The sequence below is a fragment of the Buteo buteo genome, chromosome 6 (assembly GCF_964188355.1).
Source record: "Buteo buteo chromosome 6, bButBut1.hap1.1, whole genome shotgun sequence".
NCBI lineage: Eukaryota > Metazoa > Chordata > Aves > Accipitriformes > Accipitridae > Buteo > Buteo buteo.
Window position 1 is genome coordinate 5,967,707 of NC_134176.1, and position 16,861 is coordinate 5,984,567.

The following is a 16,861-nucleotide window of genomic DNA, read 5'->3' on the forward strand; positions in this document are numbered from 1 at the left end:
CCACTTTGTAACCTTATGTAGTGAAGATTACAGGCACTGCTATGCTTTAACTTCACTCATCCAACAGGACATAAGGTTTGAGAGAACTGTCACCATGGCCAAAATCCCCAAACATGGATGAATAGGGAAACTCAGTACTCTCTTCTCTGCTCATCTCACATGTCAATGCCAGGCAAGTGCAAGTTCAAATTTATGGGTTGGTTGTGCTTCTTGTCTGATCCACTCCAAACACACAACAGGTTATTTCCCCTGCTTCTTGCACTTCAATGCTCTGATGGAGCAGACATATGCCTTTGCATCTCCACCACTGGAAGATCTTTCAGAAGGCAAAGAGCTAAGCTTCTGATACTCTGCCACACTTCACATTAAGGGTACATTTATAAAGAATATATAGAGTGTGAATAAGTTGCTAGGTATGTGTGTAACAATCAAAATCAAAAGATCACCAAATAATTTATAAAATCTATAGTTACCTAGTGATGTGTTTCCAATTACCTGTTTATATTTCTGCCATTATAATAAGACTAATCATCCTGACTGTCCTTACATTAAATTCTTACTCTGTTAAGAAATGGAAGAAACAAACATTTCTCCCTCGGACATGCCCTGCAAATGACTTCCCCTGTTCTCGACACCCCTCTCTGCCACACTACAACTGACAAGTTACATATGGTCACAGTTAACCTACAACTTCTTCCTTCCGGCTAGTAACAAGAACACATTCACAAAATTCAGTGAGGAAACCAATAAATGCTGACACACCTGCTCCTTAACCTCTTCTTTCTGGACCCTACTTTCTCAGAGCAGTACTGAAATTACAGGTACATCCCCACAGTCTTTTACAGGCAGACATCAGCAAGTTGTGGCCCCATTCAGAGCCCACCACACACAACAGGGCTTATTAGGGCTAGCACATGGCACCACGGTTTCTAACCGTGAGTGGCCTGACATCCACATGGCTCACAGCATGAGCAGAGCAAATCCACCTCTACCCAAAGACTAAATGTACACAGCAAGAAGCTAAAGCCAGTCACTCTAGAGCCTTTTGCTCTGCCAACAAAGTAAACTCATTAATTGCCAGTGCTGTACCTCTCCATCAATCACAGGACCCCTAGGACTCCACCACAAACTCTGCTCCAGTATCTGATCTTGGTACAGGAAAATGAAAAAAGCTGAAGTGACGGAAAAATGCTTTGGGACTACTCTTTTTCTCAAGCTATCTAGGCTTCTCTGCAGCCTCTGCCAAAGCAGAGAAATTCAGCCCTAATTTGCTGTCCAGTTGGAACAGTCACTTCCCAGTTCCCATCAGCAGAGGATCAGTGGGTAGCTCCAACCCAGCCCTCTCCCGGCACTGCAAGGGCTGTGAGCGGCACAGTGAAACAGCATTGCGAGTACTTGACCCAGCTCCATGCACGTAGCCCCCAACTGCCCTTGTTACGCAGTTTATGTTTAAACAGCACAGAAATGGGATAACTAAATTAGTTTCACTGATAACTTTCAGCATCTCTCTTCTCAGAGCTCTCTTCTTGGGGGTCGCAGCCTGGATTTTCCTATTGTGCTCCTGGAGGTCAAGAGCCAGTCCAGAGTACCCAGCTGCCAGCTCTTGGATATTAGACTTGCTTAAACGGTCTCTGCCCTCAAGGAATCTCTGCAAACCCGTAAGGTAAAAACAGGAGAGAACTTCATAAACTACCTTCCATAGGTTTGCAAACATTATCTCATTATCAGCCGCTTCTTTGCACTTATGCTTATGAAAGCAAGACTGAACTTTGTCTTTTACCTCTAAAGCAGAGCAGAGTCCTCCAATCCAGCAGCATTACATAAATGAGTTTCACACCAGTGGGGAGAGCCTAATAGATTTTGTAGGTCAGTGCTTCTGGCAGATATTTCTCTAAAGACTGTGTTTTGAGTTCAAGGAAAGAAAAAAAACTATCCTTCAACTAGATTTTCCAAGGCACAGTCCAGTAAAAGTTAGTAAGAGTGGGGAAAAAACATAAGGAGTAAAGAGCTCAATTGATTTGTTGCAAGCTGATCTGAAAGTGTTTCAAAAATTCAGGGCATGCGAGGACAAAATTTAAAAAAAAATATTCTAGCAGAGAACAACTCAAAAATAAAAATAGCAGCAGCGGCTAAGAACAGTTCTTCAAAGGGATGTCAGACTTTACAATACTTTGCGCAGCAGCAGTGACTAAAAAGGCTTCATGTTGTTGCTACATGGCGATATCAAAAACAAGCATTCATTTCTTGGGGAAAAAAAAAACAAACAACAAAACCACATACAGCAGAATAATAAAATGCAACCATAGGAAGGGTGCTTTAAATCCTATTTATAAAACCCTGGGGCATTTTACCTTCTTCAGTGCGGTCACCACAATGTCAAATTCTAATTTTCAACACAGGTCAGAAATGTCATAACCGGCAATGCAATGGATGGCACGGGTGACAAAAATAATTTCTAGGAACTTAGCCTTTAGAATAAACAAACAGAGTTGGTGGCATGTCTTTTTTGCCTTTTTTAAAGCTAAGAGTTACACTGAGTATTAAATTTGCTAACAGACAAACTTTTATGCTTTATATGAGTCCTCTTGTGCAGCAATGTTTTCTTTCCCTGGGCTCTTAAGGAGCCAAGATGTCTGAAATTACTGCAGAAGCCTCTATCTTACTAACCTGCAGGAGAAAGAGAGGGATGCTTACTTTTCCTTCTCTGGGCACCATGACATATTTGTGAGCCTAATAACATCCTCACAAAGTAGACAAAATGTTAAGATTTTCTCTACATTAGACCAGCAAAGACATAGAGGGCCAACAGTCAGCCACCAGTTTTCTGCAAGTACAAAATTAACCTTGGATTTATTATTTCAAATAAGAGGAGATGATCATCATGAATATTTTATAACATTTTCTGTAGCCTTAATAAAACAACTACATTCTCTCCATTTTTTAAAACTGCACAGGGTTCACAACCATCGTCTGTGACGCTCTACAGACCTTTAACAATAGCTGTGGTTCTGGAAATTAATCTTTTATTCATCAAATTTCAGACCAAAACCTGAAACTGTCCTGTAGAAATATTTTATGGTTTTTACTGCATCATCTTAAAGTCATAAAGGCAGGTGTACCCTGTGAGACTCCTGACATCCCAATACAGCCTGGAGAAGTAGCCAAACAGTATGAAGCCAACATCTCTCCTCCCAGGCTGGTATCTTTTCTGTGTGCTTGAAGGAATTATGAAATAAAAAATGTGTTAGCTTCACAGGATGCTTATTCACACCAAACAGGCCAATGCTTTGTCCTCTTTCTCCTCCTCTGTCTCCACATATATTGGGGGGTAGGAGGGACCTGACTCCAAGACTTCATTGGAGTTACCCTCATCTGTCAGCTGAAGAGCTGTATCCAAAGAACCAGCAGCAACAGAAACAAGCAATTCTACAACAGCAAAATGGACAGTCACTTTCCTACAGAATTGTGTCTTCTAGCCAGATTCTCCAGTGTCTAAAAAGCAATTAGACAAATTCATGGAAGAAATATCCATTGAAAGCTACTAAAATACACATACACCAAGGACTTCCCAAGGCACAGGTCAATGAAGGATGGAAGCGCACCAGGAACCTGCATTATACTCTTCTCTGCATATCTCCTGTTGACCACTGTCCAAAGCTGGATGTTAACTAGATGCATCTTTGATAAGACCCCCAAAATTGTATGCAGTACATCTCATCTTCAGTAGTGAGCTAATTCTACAGCTTTCCCACCACAGGAGAACCAAAAGGGCCCTCATTTTCTAGCGACCTGTTTTATAAACATCAGAGCTCCGTGCCTTTCACACTCTCTGACTCCTGGTAGGTTTGCTTGGATTTGGCCAATAGATTCAAAAGTTACAATGAGAGGGAGTAGGGACAGAGATATGATGTTCACATAAGCCTTAAGAAACCAGGTTAAAAAAATCAACAGATGACGAGTTACAAGACGTTCTGTAATCTGCTTTTAAAACACCCAGGAATGAGGTGCAAAGTCCTAACAGGGCATACGAGAATGTGTTTGACAACGAGCAAGCGCTTACATTAGGCAAAAAAACATCATCCTTAAAAAATGATTCCATGATAGAAGAGAGACCCAGTAGTAACTCCAAAGAGCAGGAACCTGCTCACTTACAGACCCACCACAAGGCACAGGGCTGTTCTTTCCTTTCTAAATCATCCCTTTTATTCTCTTTCAGACCTTAACAGACTGCTACAAAAATACTATAAATTATAGAGTATGAGTGATGTCAAAGCCTGCTCTCAGAGGGAGGCTGGGAACAGCAATCATGTATTCTTCAGTTTGGGAATATACAGACATAATTTTTGTTCATAGCTTATAAAAAAAGGCTCTGCACATCAAAGGCACCAAATATATTTCCTTTCAGATCTTCCCTTCAACCAGCCCAGCCCAACGCCACAGTCACAGGGAGAGAAGGGAGGCTGATAGGATGAAAAGGGGAAGTCAGGACCAAGGAGAACAGCTTAAGCGACTGAAATACACATGGAAAGCATAAATGCAGCAGAAGACCCAGTATCTACAAATTCTGTTCAAACTGCACTGCATTATTGCAGCTGGCTTCCAGAGAGACCTGCTTCTGAATACCTGAATGTGACAGGAGATAATGACCATAACTCTCAAATGAAGACCTATGAATCTTCTCTTCATGTGCATAAAGGATATTTGGCAATTCAGGCTGCTCTGAACTACAGTACCTGTCTACCAGTCCCAAGTAGGGAAACAGAAAAACTTGGGGAACGTGAACAAAATGGGATGACTTGTTTTACCTAGACACACACTATCCATCACCCACCGGAAGGATGTGAAGGGCAACAGTCATTAAACCACCAGAGGATTCTCCTGCTCTAAGGTGATCTTTTGCCAGGTAACACATCATTAGGACTGCTTCACTGAGGGGGGGGGGGGGGGGGGGAAGCATAGGAAACTATCAGAAACTTGATGCTGTTCTCCAAAGCTGTGTCCATCAGAAAATCCTAAAAAAGGGCTTAACTTTTGTTTGCAACTAAATCAAAAACATCCTCAGCTATGAACGCCCCACAATTGGGAGCAGCTTTGGAACTAAAGCAAATCAGAACCCAGACAACTGAGGTCAGTCCCTTACTATTATTTGTATGGCAAATCTGAGATCCCAGCTAAAATAAGAGACTGATACCAACATCTGTTAATAACGTGCACAGTGATAGTGATAGATTTCTTCTACCCAACATTCCCCTACATAGGGTAAATCTGAGAGCTATACCTCCCATTTTGTTTGCCTCCTTAAAGCAGTAAACTATAAGGAACGTCTTACCTCCACAAAGTGCTTTGTAATTTCACTACACTGTATAAATGTTTTACACCAATAATAATTAGGGGGCACATTTTCAAAGAAGTGCCTCTAAAAGTTACACATACAGAATTTGAGAGCACTGTGGCTAAATCACATGTACACACTCACCAGAGTGGTGTTTCCAGATGTCTGCCTTAAAAACTTTGTCTCTCAGAGAAGCCACTGCTGCATCAGTGCACAGTGTGAGTACCTAAGTTTAAGCAAGTTTTCAAGAGTCTGCCCACATACAGACATCTTTTCTTCTAGCTGATTTCTAAGCCCATAGCCAAAGATGCCTGTCTTCACAAGGATGCTCAAAACAGTTGCTCTGAATTCACTTCAAAGCAGATATGCACAAAGATACCACACAGACCCTAGTTCGATATAGATTTGCCCTAATTTGATCTAATTAACCTCCTTTCCAGCACTGAATATGTGGAAACAAACAGGATGCACTGGAAAACACAGCTAAGCAGCCTCTTCACTGCTTTCGCCTGCTGCAGTGCATCTACAGGTGAAGTACAACCCCAGCCTTTTAAGTCAACCCTCCAAACAACCAGTGAGGTCCCCATCTGAGAGCAGACAGCCTTCAAAAGGCATATTCCTGGACCCACACCTCTGTGAAGACACTAGGTCAGACGACAGTTGTGCACTTAACGACACACTGAAGTCAGTCCAATGTTCCCTGCAAGCGTCAAGCTTTGTGGCACACAACCACAGATAAATCCATGCCCATTGCCAAAGCGTCCCCCAAGAAGAATGACAGAAGGCAAGGCTTGTACTGGATGAATCACCTCGACAGGACACATATGGCTTGGCACACCAATAACAGCTCAACTAAGTTTTTCAGCTGAAAAATGCCTTTTGTTCCTTCCTCCAAGGTTCTTTTTTCAATGCATGTGAAAAGTGGCACTTCTTTAGTGACATTCCAGACACTTCACCAGTCTGAATCTTTTTCCCAGAAGAAATGTTCTCAAGATGTTTAAAGTCTTCCTCTTAACCAATTCCTCACTTTTTTCCCATTCCATCCCACCCTGGAAAGAAGCAAAAATTGATAGAAAATCAGGAAACTTCATCAGATGTGTTCTTCTTTTTCCTATTCCCAGTAAATGCTAAGTTCAATCACTTTCCACGTGCTCTTTGTGTTAGCAGCCTCACTACGTACTGAGAAGTAAGTGCTTTCTCACACATAGAACCACTCCTCCTCAGGTAGAAGTCCAAACCGTGGTACAGAAACATCACAAAGAGTTCACCTTCCTACCATCCATGCTGTCAGCATTGAAGAATTTCCTCTGGTGGAGCACTGCAAAGCATCCCACTTGCACACAAGCTGCTACAAATTCTAGCCCCTGTAACGTATCACACAACAGGTTATTTCTGGCATTGCAGAGAAAAACCCCAGTCTGCACCCACACAATTCCAGGAATGCGAACTCCACATGGCAAGCTTTGTCTAAGAAAGGATTAAAATGTCCCAGGTTTCAGACATATAAAAGAAAAGGGTCTTATCAACTACATTATAACAACTATGCCACCTTACTTCAGGATGCCAAATGCAAATCACACAGTGCGAACTAATGCAATCACTTTTCTGTCTCGGAGCACTCTGACAGAGAACATGTGTTTCAGCCCTGTTTCACACTTATCTTACACAGGCACAGCAGCACATGGTTTCAGTATTGTCCTTAGACATTCAGGTATATGATGCCCATTAGCTGAAATGGACCTGCACAGTTGTGTTCCTGTGAATCATATGAAAAATTAGTCCCCAATAGGAAACTATTTTTTAGCGAGGCGCACAGCGTCTCCAACTATACCATTAATAATAAAGGTGTGTGTTAGCCCTCATCAAAAATGTCCCCCAGAAGACTAAGCCTCTGCAGGAAGAGAGATAGCTGTACTGTATATTGCTTCAGCAGGCAATTGCTCAAGCAATACTGCTTCAGTGCCATAAACAGCTATCTCCCAGTTATAACGCAAGCACAAAATGCCCAAAACAGGAAGGAATAAAACTGGAAGGGTCACCAGGTTGGCCTCAAGCTACAATTTCTCACTCTGGATGCAGAGATCACTGCCAGGTCTATAACTGGTCTGGTAGTGGATTTGGTGGAACTGTTTTGGTGGAGTCGTATTGACCCATGAACTGCCATGCTTGTGCTTGCCTCTCCCCTCCTCCCCTCCCAAAACGTAACTGGAAACTTCAATGAGACCCAAAGCAGGCATGGGAGCTCTTCTTGCATCAGATAAAATAGACCAGACAGCTTTGAGACAAGGAACAGCCTTAAGATTGCCAGAAACAGTAGGAAACATCATCTTCCACCCTAGACCTGAATCACGCTCCTTTGCCTTAGCTCATAAGGAAACCAGAACAGGAGCAAATCAGCTTCTCCTTGCCTCTGCAAAAGGACAGCAGAGACACCTTTCTCACTCCCTTGTTCTGCTACCCCAATCCAGGCCAGCCTTGCTGAATGCAGGAAAGGGCAAGTCCATTTTATCAACAGTATTTGCAAGTGAAGTCTAGGAAGAATCAATATGTTTTTAAAGTAATAACAGAGAGGTCTTCTTTGCCTGTAAGACGAACACATACTGCAATGCCTTTGAATAAATTTATTGTTGCCACTCAAAGTGCCTGGGATGCTCTCACTTAACAGCTCTGCCACCGCTGTGTAAGCCATACCCTGGGTATTAGCTAGGCACAATGTTACAGATTCCATCCTGGTGCAGTGAAATCTGCCATCCTGCAGAGGGCCAGCCCAAATTGTAGGCCACCAGGGAGTCCTACTTCACCCTACCACAAGAAAAGATTTTCAATCTCACTACATAGAGCTGGTCCACTTACTTTTGGTGAATAATTTAACCAGACAGTGAAGCACTTCACTGTTCCCCCCACCCTATTTGCACATTTGCCACAAAGAAAGAGTCACTTTTTTTGCAGGCATTTTCATTCTTGAGATCATCCGGCAGCAGGTTTGTGTGAAAAAATTCCTGCCACCAGTTGTTCAATGAACAGCAAGCCACAAATTCACTTTCATGGGTGAATTCCCATGCAGGTAGCTGAGCAAAAGCCCATCAAGTTCCAAATGTGCAGAAGAAATAATTGCAGACTTTTAAAACCACTAATAAAAAAAGGAATACAAGCATTGGAAGGATAAAAGTGTGCTCACAACCATCTGTAACTTTGAAATATTATTTTACCACATTTAACCAAGACCAGATACGCAGCTGCCTGCCTGAGAGGATGAGGAAGACAATGTAAGGGAAAGAGTGCTGGAAGGACAGTCAAAACGAGGGATACCTCCTCTGTGTACTCCAGAAGAGTACCAGGAGCTCATGGCATACCCAGGTCATTTCTTAATAAGCTATACACAGCAGCAACTCTCTTAGGGGAAAAAAAGGAGAGAAAGCAGCATGCAGCTCCATGCTGCCACAATGACACCAAGTTATGCAAGCTTAAAGCCACCCCAGGTGAATCGGTGTGAGGCGAAGCAGCAGGCTGCCAGAGCTGTGCCACCCAGCAGCATGAAGCACAGCCCAGCCGTTGCCCAGGAGGCCAGGCAGCGAGGAAGCCTTTCTGCAAGAAGGGCTGGAGCAAATGAGCATGGGAGGGCAGAGGAACTGAAAACCAAGCAGAGACCCCATGTAGAAAGCTACCGAGTTACTGAAAGCACCTCTACCAACCTTAGAACCAGGCCAGGTTCAGCGCAAGACCTGCTAAGCAGTCATAGAATTATAAAATCATAGAATGGTTTGGGTTGGAAGGGACCTTAAAGATCACCTAGTTCCAACCGCCCTGCCATGGGCAGGGACACCTTCCACTAGACCAGGTTGCTCAAAACCCCATCCAACCTGGCCTTGAACACTCCCAGGGATGGGCCACCCATGTCAGCAAACCCAGATCATCACCCAGTCAGCAGTGGAGGAAGAGATCGCTCCATCAAACATTATGGCTTGTTCTGCACAATCTCTGGCAAATTAACATCCCTCCCCGCCACCTTACTGTCTCAATTTTCCCCTGCCAAATAGGAGTAATTTTTCTCAAAATCTTGGCAAACTTCTTTATGAGGCATCTTTAAAGCTTGGGAAATAATTCTTATTTAGATACATAAGACTGGGAGAGACTTTTTGGCCATTAATTTCAGCCTTCTGCTAATTTCCAGGCTTAATTTATTCATGGCTTGTTCATACCCATTTGTCCGTGTGCCAACATGCTGTTTCGGTTTAAATAACCCGTCCTTCCTACATTTCCCTGTTCATCCTCCCAAGATGTATTTGGAGCAGCAGCCATGTTCCCATCTTGGCTAGCCTACGCAAGCCAAGCTCCATCAGTCCCCTCTTGCAAGGGTATGGTCCCCATCGCCCTGGTCCCCAGGGTGCCCTTCCTGATTTAAAATCATTCCTGCTGCCCCCAGTAGTTCAGAACTGCACCCATATGCCATGGCATAGTCAGGTACTGCAGTTTCATGGCTCAGCTCCCCAGAGATTTGACTCAAAGAGACTGAAGCAGTCCCTGACAAAAGGCTGAGGACTGAACCAGTTCCCTCTCCTGCCAGCTAATGAGACCCCTCATCCTCTAAAACACTTTGAGTCCCCAAGTGAAGGGGAGATGCCACTAGTGCAATGCTGCCGTACTGTCCCTTCCAGCACGAACAGAAATCCAAACAAAGCCTGGCCCTATTCCATTAGAGAATACGCACCTGGTCTTGCCAAAATTAGCGGGCAAAGGAGTATTTATAAAATCTGTTTTGCTGAAAGAAATTACTTCATAAGTTATCGCTATTCCTGCTGAGACACAGCCATGCCAGGGCTTTTTTGGTTTTGTTTTTGGTTTTTGCCTGAACAGAGAGACAAGCCTGCGAGGAGAAGCAACTACAGCAGGACTGCATCCTATGCCATAACATCCACTCGTGCCCCCAGAGCTGGTGGGGAAAAAGATTATTAAATCTACAGTTTGCAATCCAGCCCCCACTGCAGCACACCCTCCCTAAAAGAAAGGCTGGGAAAAAACCCTGTCCAGTAGGGAAATGAAGGGCTTTGAAATAAAGCTTATTCCAGCCTAGGCCTGCATATGGAGTCCTTGCAACCCAAACACTATCAGGTGGCACAGGGGCAGCTGCCACAACTGGTACAAGCAGAAGCAGCCCCGAGACTGCAGCTCACACAGAGGCTGATTCAGACACCACTGCCTCCCTCCCAGACCCCCTCAAACACAGCTCTATGAAACCAGCCTCATCCCCCCCAAAATTTCAAAGCACCTTTCCTCAACTGTTCCTTTCCCAGTCTCTCCCATTGTGCGTGCTCTGCATGAAGAAACCGGGGGCTCTGCAAACTGTTGGAGCAGCAGCTGGGTACCTCCAGTAAACAGACTGAGACTTTGTTCCTCTCGCTGGAAGTGACAAGCTACCAGGAGGGCACGGTGTTCAGTAAGCACAGAGATGATCTGGGTTTGCCATGTGATTCGTACTGCAGCAGAGCTGCTGGCACAGCTGCTGTAATAACCAGAAGAAAATTCCCTCCAATGTTTCAGAGTTAGATTTCCCCTCCACAGCCTTTTACTCTGCTCGGAGAGCAAGAGAGCCAAATTGCCAAGCCACTGATGCTGGCTCAGCATGCCTGTAATCCCAGTCTTATTAAGCAAAGCAATTAAGCATGGACTTAACTTTAAACACATTGTCAAAGCCCAGTGGCTTAGTGCAAGTTCAGACTTAAGCAGATGCTTAAGTTCATTGCTGACTTGAGGCTTAATTTGCCAAATTAAACCACAAAACCTTGCTTGAGCTGTTCTACGGAAGTAAGAAAACACAAAGCTTATTCTCTCCAGCAACCGTGCTAACATTAAGGACAGGTTCAGCATTTCTTCCCAGGCACCAAGCACCGCTGAGGACACACACTGCTGCAAGGGCTTTCCAGCTCCCTGGCAGACACGTCTGACCATGCAGCTGCACCAGTGTGCCCAGTAACACAGCTGACGGTCCCACTGCTGCATAGACACGAGACACCACCCTCTGCTTCTAGGAGCTTACACAACTCCAGGGTTTCAAGGCAGGTCTGAAGGAGAGGAGAAAGGGAGCTTGAAGCAACATGGGAGAATGTATAAATGTTTAAAAGTCTAGCAAGTGCCTGCTGAAGGTTGGCATTCACAGCCTGCTGCGGTGGGAATCAAACCCTGCAGATCTGAATGACAGACATCAGAAGGGTAGAAATAAGCTTTACATATTAGGAGAAGCTCTCCAAGCATGATGAAAAAGAGAAGGTGATGGAGAAGCTAGGAGAACGTGAAGAGCTAGGAGAACAAATGCAGCCACTACATTTTCAGTATGGTTATGCTGTTCTTGTCCAGGCCTGAGAAAACATCATTACAGAAATGCAGAACTGCAATGCTGAGAGCCAGGACAAGACATAAAACTTTGCGGATGGTGGAAAGAGCTCCATCAAAAAGACATTAGACAGGCAGAAACTGCTTGACTTGGAGGTGAACTTGGTGAAGCTGATGAAGATAGAGATGAGAAACTTTGGCTAGAGCAGTTTTAATTCAGTGGAAGGCACAGAAAAGGTGTTAGGACAGACTTGAAGGAGAGGAACTTTGTAGTGTGAAAGTAAAAAAGCTTTCAGTACTGAGATGAAAGGCAGATGGGTTGGCAGTTGGAAAGAGTCAAAAAAGAAAGAAAAAACCTCCAAAAACAAAACCCATACATACTCTTGAGACTGTAGACACTAAACACAGTTGTATTACCAGCAAAAACTCAGAGAAGAATGAGAAGTTATGGCAAAGATCAGGAGAGGGAATAGGGTTTGCCACTGCTTGTGTAGATAGAAAAGCTAGATCAGACCAAATGAAAACACACACATTGCAACATGAAGCCAAAGGGGTGACAAACCATGGGAGCACATTCTGCAGCTCCAGGTCAAAGGCTGAAGCCTCTGTTCTACACCAGTACCATGCCCTGGGAAATTATGGAGTAACTTTGAAGAAATTTACTGGAAGAGGGACACAGCCCCTTTTCCTTCCCACAGAAGCCAGAGACCTCATACATACTTTGTACATTTTAAATGCAGAAATTGAGGGATCAAGCCATGTACCCAATGGTACAGGATGACTGGGGTTGGGAAAGGCCCTTTTCATCTCAGGAACCGGTGGCGGGGGGAAAAACCATCATATCTTGCTCCAATTCCTGTGTCTTATTATGCAGGATATGTTTGTGTTTTTTTTTTTTAATCCATATACATGGATGCAAATACCAGACCAAAATACATGCTTCGGCTTGTAATCAGATGACTTAGAAATAGAGAAGGTGTTTTCCTTCCCTAACAGCTTTTTTTTAAGGATAAATAAAATTATAGAAGTGCCTGACTTAAATTTAACAAAAGAATCATCATATGCACACTCCCAAGTCTGAAGTAGGTTAGTGCACACAAATATAGAAGATGAAGCAAAAGTCTCCAGAAAATACTGCAGTTCTTTGTAATAACAGCTCCTGAATACTACAGATGTCTGACATTAGATTTCATGACCATTTGTGACCAGTCCTTAGCCTTTACACACAGAAACCTAGGCATGATCTCCTGTTAGAGCATGAAATACTTGCCAATCCACTAAGGGAGGGATGTACATCACCAGCTCAATTCACAGAGCCTTGGGCTGGTTTTTGCCATTTTCCAGGACCCCCCAAGAGTGAACAGAACAGTAGCCACCCACCCCCCTGCCCTCACCTTTCCTCATCAAGAGAAATCTCCCTGTCCCTAGCCGGGCACAGCAGGCTGGGGACAAAGAGGAGCCTCAAGGAAGGTGGTGACCATCAGCAGGCTGCCATCATCCAAATAACAACCCCAGCTGGTGCCTGACCAGCTCTCTGATCAGACCCAGGGGGTACCCAAGAAGCAGACAGCACAAAGCCGTCCTGGGGACAACAGCTCATCCTCAGCTCCCTCTTCCTCAGGCACCCTTCAGACCCCGGCAGGAGCAAGGTGACAGCATAAGCAGATGACTGCACATGCTACAGGTTTGGGCATATGACAGGACAACGGCTCCTCTGCCACTGGGGAGGGTAGGGAAGAAACCTACCTGAAATTCTGAGCACATTGTATGCCACCAGCACACTTCTCTCCAGGAAAAGGCACCAGCATTGTTCAGTTGCACTAAAACTCTATTTGGATAGTGATGACAAAAACCGTGCCCTCCCCAAAATAAACTGAGATATCAAGTACATTAATTAGTTGTACAAACTTCCTACCTTGAGTGTTTACATTTTGACAGTGCTGTAGCTGTACTGAACAATTAGCTAAGAGAAAAACTGTCAACAGCACTTAGAAGCAACACCACTTGAAGGCAGTATTTCAGCCTAGACACAGGAATGGAGTAAGATCTCCAAGCGAGGACCTCCAAGAGCGACTCTCGCTGCCTCACTGCCAAGAGGCTGTATCTGTTCAAGATGCCTGAAGGATGCCTGGTTTTTCCCCAGGTAGGGGCAGAACATCTTCATGAAAATCCTAACACATTAAAGTACTTTATAAACCCAAAATACATAGCCACAAGGATAAGGTAGTCATTCACCAACTGCAAGCACTCCAAAATTTATGAAATTGCTTTAAAAAGCATTCATGGCTTAGAAGGGCTACATGCTTTTCATATACCCAAGGGCATTTAAGAATTGGGATACCTCTGGGTTACGCACTTTCAGTTTTCCTCTTTAAGCATGATGACCACAAATGTTGCTTATTTTCTTCAAACAGAAAAACCTGAGACACTAATCACTTTTGTTTTGCCTCAGCACCCAGTCTTCAAAGGTACAGAAGGCTAGGAGATTGGCAATAAGATCCCAAGAGTCAGCACTTTTGAAAGCCTTGGCCTCTCCCAGCATGCTTTATCCAATTTGAAGCAGATGCAATCTGTAGCATCTGTAGAACCTGGTCCTGGACTAAGAAAGCTTTTCTTTGTTGGGACAGTCCTCTCCTGGCCTCCCTGATGCACCCGTGCAGAGCCACTTGTATTGCCAACACTGAATTCAGGTCTACATTTCGATAGAGAGTGGGAGTGTTGCTGCAGACTGAAAAATTGCATTCTGCCACTGAAGCAAACTTGTGACAAAGTATTAAGCCAGTATTCTCATCCTTCTCTGGTAAATCACACTGTGTGATATCACAGGTAGAGATCCTCTGGAGCCACTGCAGAATTTGGGACACAGCTCAGACTTAACAGTCGCTGGACTGTCACGCAGCCATTCCTCCAGATTGCTCTGAGCTTCTTCCCAACTCCTCTGACTACAGACAAACCAACTGACCTCACCAAATGATCACAACACCTGCCATGCTGTTAGCATGCTACCAATAACAGCTGAATAAAACCACCGGGCTCGACTGTTTGCTCTTTCAGCTGACCATTATACAAAGAAATTTTTTTTAAGTGGTTTCACTGCATGGCTTTCCTCCATCACAAAAAGCCCACAGACATGTTTGTCTGATATTAGCAGTTCATTAATTGAGTTTTGGTTTATTGTTGTATTAGAGCTGGAGAGTACTGCACTGCCTGTTCTGGAAAGCAGTTCACCTCCTCTGATTCCAAGGGGAGTTTAAATATGCAAAAGAAAGTCTGCTCCTTAGTGCTCACCTCACTAAGGTGGGTTTTTTGCCCTTCTCCCCCCCATCCCTTGCCACCGTTCCCCTTTTGTTTTTTAAGCTGTGGCATGTCATAGCTTTTGCAAACTGCAAAGCAACTATTAGACAATAAAAGCCTAATGCATCCATTTCCTTGGTGGTAAAAATGAATCATTTCTTTCATTAGCCTAACTTTCCCCATTAAACAGCTCTACAGAGCACTGGGACAGCCACAATTTCAGAGAAACCCGCTAAGGTTCTCCCAGCTGCTAGAAACCCGCTGCTCCTTATTAAAAACTTCAAAAGCAAAAATAATGAAGGACCAACTGCTTTAATTTCAGCCGCTTCTTTTAAGGGGAAAAAAAAACCCCAAACCAAACCAACACCAAACCTTTAAATCACAAGCGTCTCCTATGAAAGTGGCACGAAGGAAACCCCCTCGGTAACTCCCCACTTTTCTGGAAAAATCTAATTAGTTTTGTGGGGAAGATGAATAAACCCGGAGCTTCACGCTGAAGCGGCCGCCCCGGGGGGGGGGGACGGGGACGACACCCACCGGGACCCAAACTTTCCCGGTGCGGCGCGGAGCTCCCGGTGAGCAAACACACCCCCCCCCCTCCTTCCCACGGAGGTGGGCGGTAGGGGGGGAGGGTGGAAACAAAAAATAAACCTCCAAATGGCAGCCAAAGGTCCCCGCGCCCCTCGCTGGCTGCAGGATGGAGCCGCGGGCGCCGAAGTTACGCGGCGATCGCCCCCCACACACATCGCCCCCCCCCCCCCCCTCACCTCGCCGTCCGCAGAGCCGAGGGCTCGCCCGGCCCGCCGCGTCTCCTCAGGGGAGAGCCGGGCGGGCAACCGCCCTTGGCCCCCCCACAGGACCCGAGGGGCGGGGAGGGCATTTTAGGGGGGGCAGGGGAACCCTCAGGGCTCTGCCGCCACCTCCTTCCACACACAGACACACACACGCAAGGGCCGGGAGAGGCGGGAGGGCGCCTTACTTTTCTGGCTGGAGTAGCCCGGGTAATATCCATAGTAGCCCGTGATCCGCAAGATCCTGTCCTCGATGGTGGCCACGCCGTTGGGTGCTGCCTTCCCATCCATAGAAGGCGGGAGCCGCTCGAGGGGCGGCCGGGCGGGACGCGGAGCCGAGGCGGGCCGGGCCGGGCTGGCAGGAGGAGGAGAAGAAGAAGAAGAAGAAAGAAGAAGAAGAAGAAGAAGAAGCGCGGGCACGGCCGCCGCAGCTTGCTCTGACTCCGCCGCCTGGTGCAGGACGGGCTCCGCAGCGCGGCGGCGGCAGCGGCCCGCGCCCAGCCCGGCCTCCCCCCCCTCCCCTCCTCTCCTCTCCCGCCTTGCCCAGCCTCGGGCGGGAAGCCGGCGGTGCGGGGGAGGCGGGCGGCACTTCAGTCGTTAATTTAAAGGCGGGGAGGGCAGGAGGAAGGTGGGGATGGCCCCTCTGGGTAGCTGCTGAGGTGGGAAGGGGCTGTTGAGGGCTGGATCCGTGGCCCCGGCACGCTGAGGCGAGGCGGGGGGGGGGGGGGTCGGGGGTCCTCTCCTCAGAGCAGCGGGCCTCCGGTGAGGTCTGTGTGAAGAAACGCGGGTGTCACCCCCTTCCCCAAATCCTCCCCACGATGGTGACCACCCAAGGGACACCGTGGTCCGTGGAGTTGAGGGGGGGGTTACTCCGGGCGGTCAGCCGGGGGCTTGACGTGAGGTGAGGAAGGTGTCCCAAAATGGGACCTGCGGGTCCACGTCCTCAGATCTGTGTGTCCCCCCCCCCCAGGGGCTGCCCACAGGCGTCCGAGAAAGGACAGAGGCCAAATTTGGCCTCCGAAGACCCCGAGGGGGAAGGTTTCACCACTCCGTGCTGCCTGGGCTCGCTCTCTGCCTGTCGCCCAGAGCTGTCCCACACCGAGGGAAAGTTCGGAGG

At 46.2% G+C, this 16,861-nt stretch overlaps 1 protein-coding gene across 1 annotated transcript in view; it reads right to left on the minus strand.

Annotated features, from left to right (window-relative positions):
• The window catches only part of SLC35F4 (solute carrier family 35 member F4), a 126,796-nt gene extending 110,620 nt beyond the window's left edge, over positions 1 to 16,176 (minus strand). The window contains exon 1 of the mRNA XM_075031030.1: positions 15,933 to 16,176. Within this exon, the coding sequence (XP_074887131.1) occupies positions 15,933 to 16,035 (103 nt within the window). The 5' untranslated portion in view covers positions 16,036 to 16,176. The remainder of the gene's footprint in view (positions 1 to 15,932) is intronic.
• Between the last annotated feature and the right edge of the window lie 685 nt (positions 16,177 to 16,861).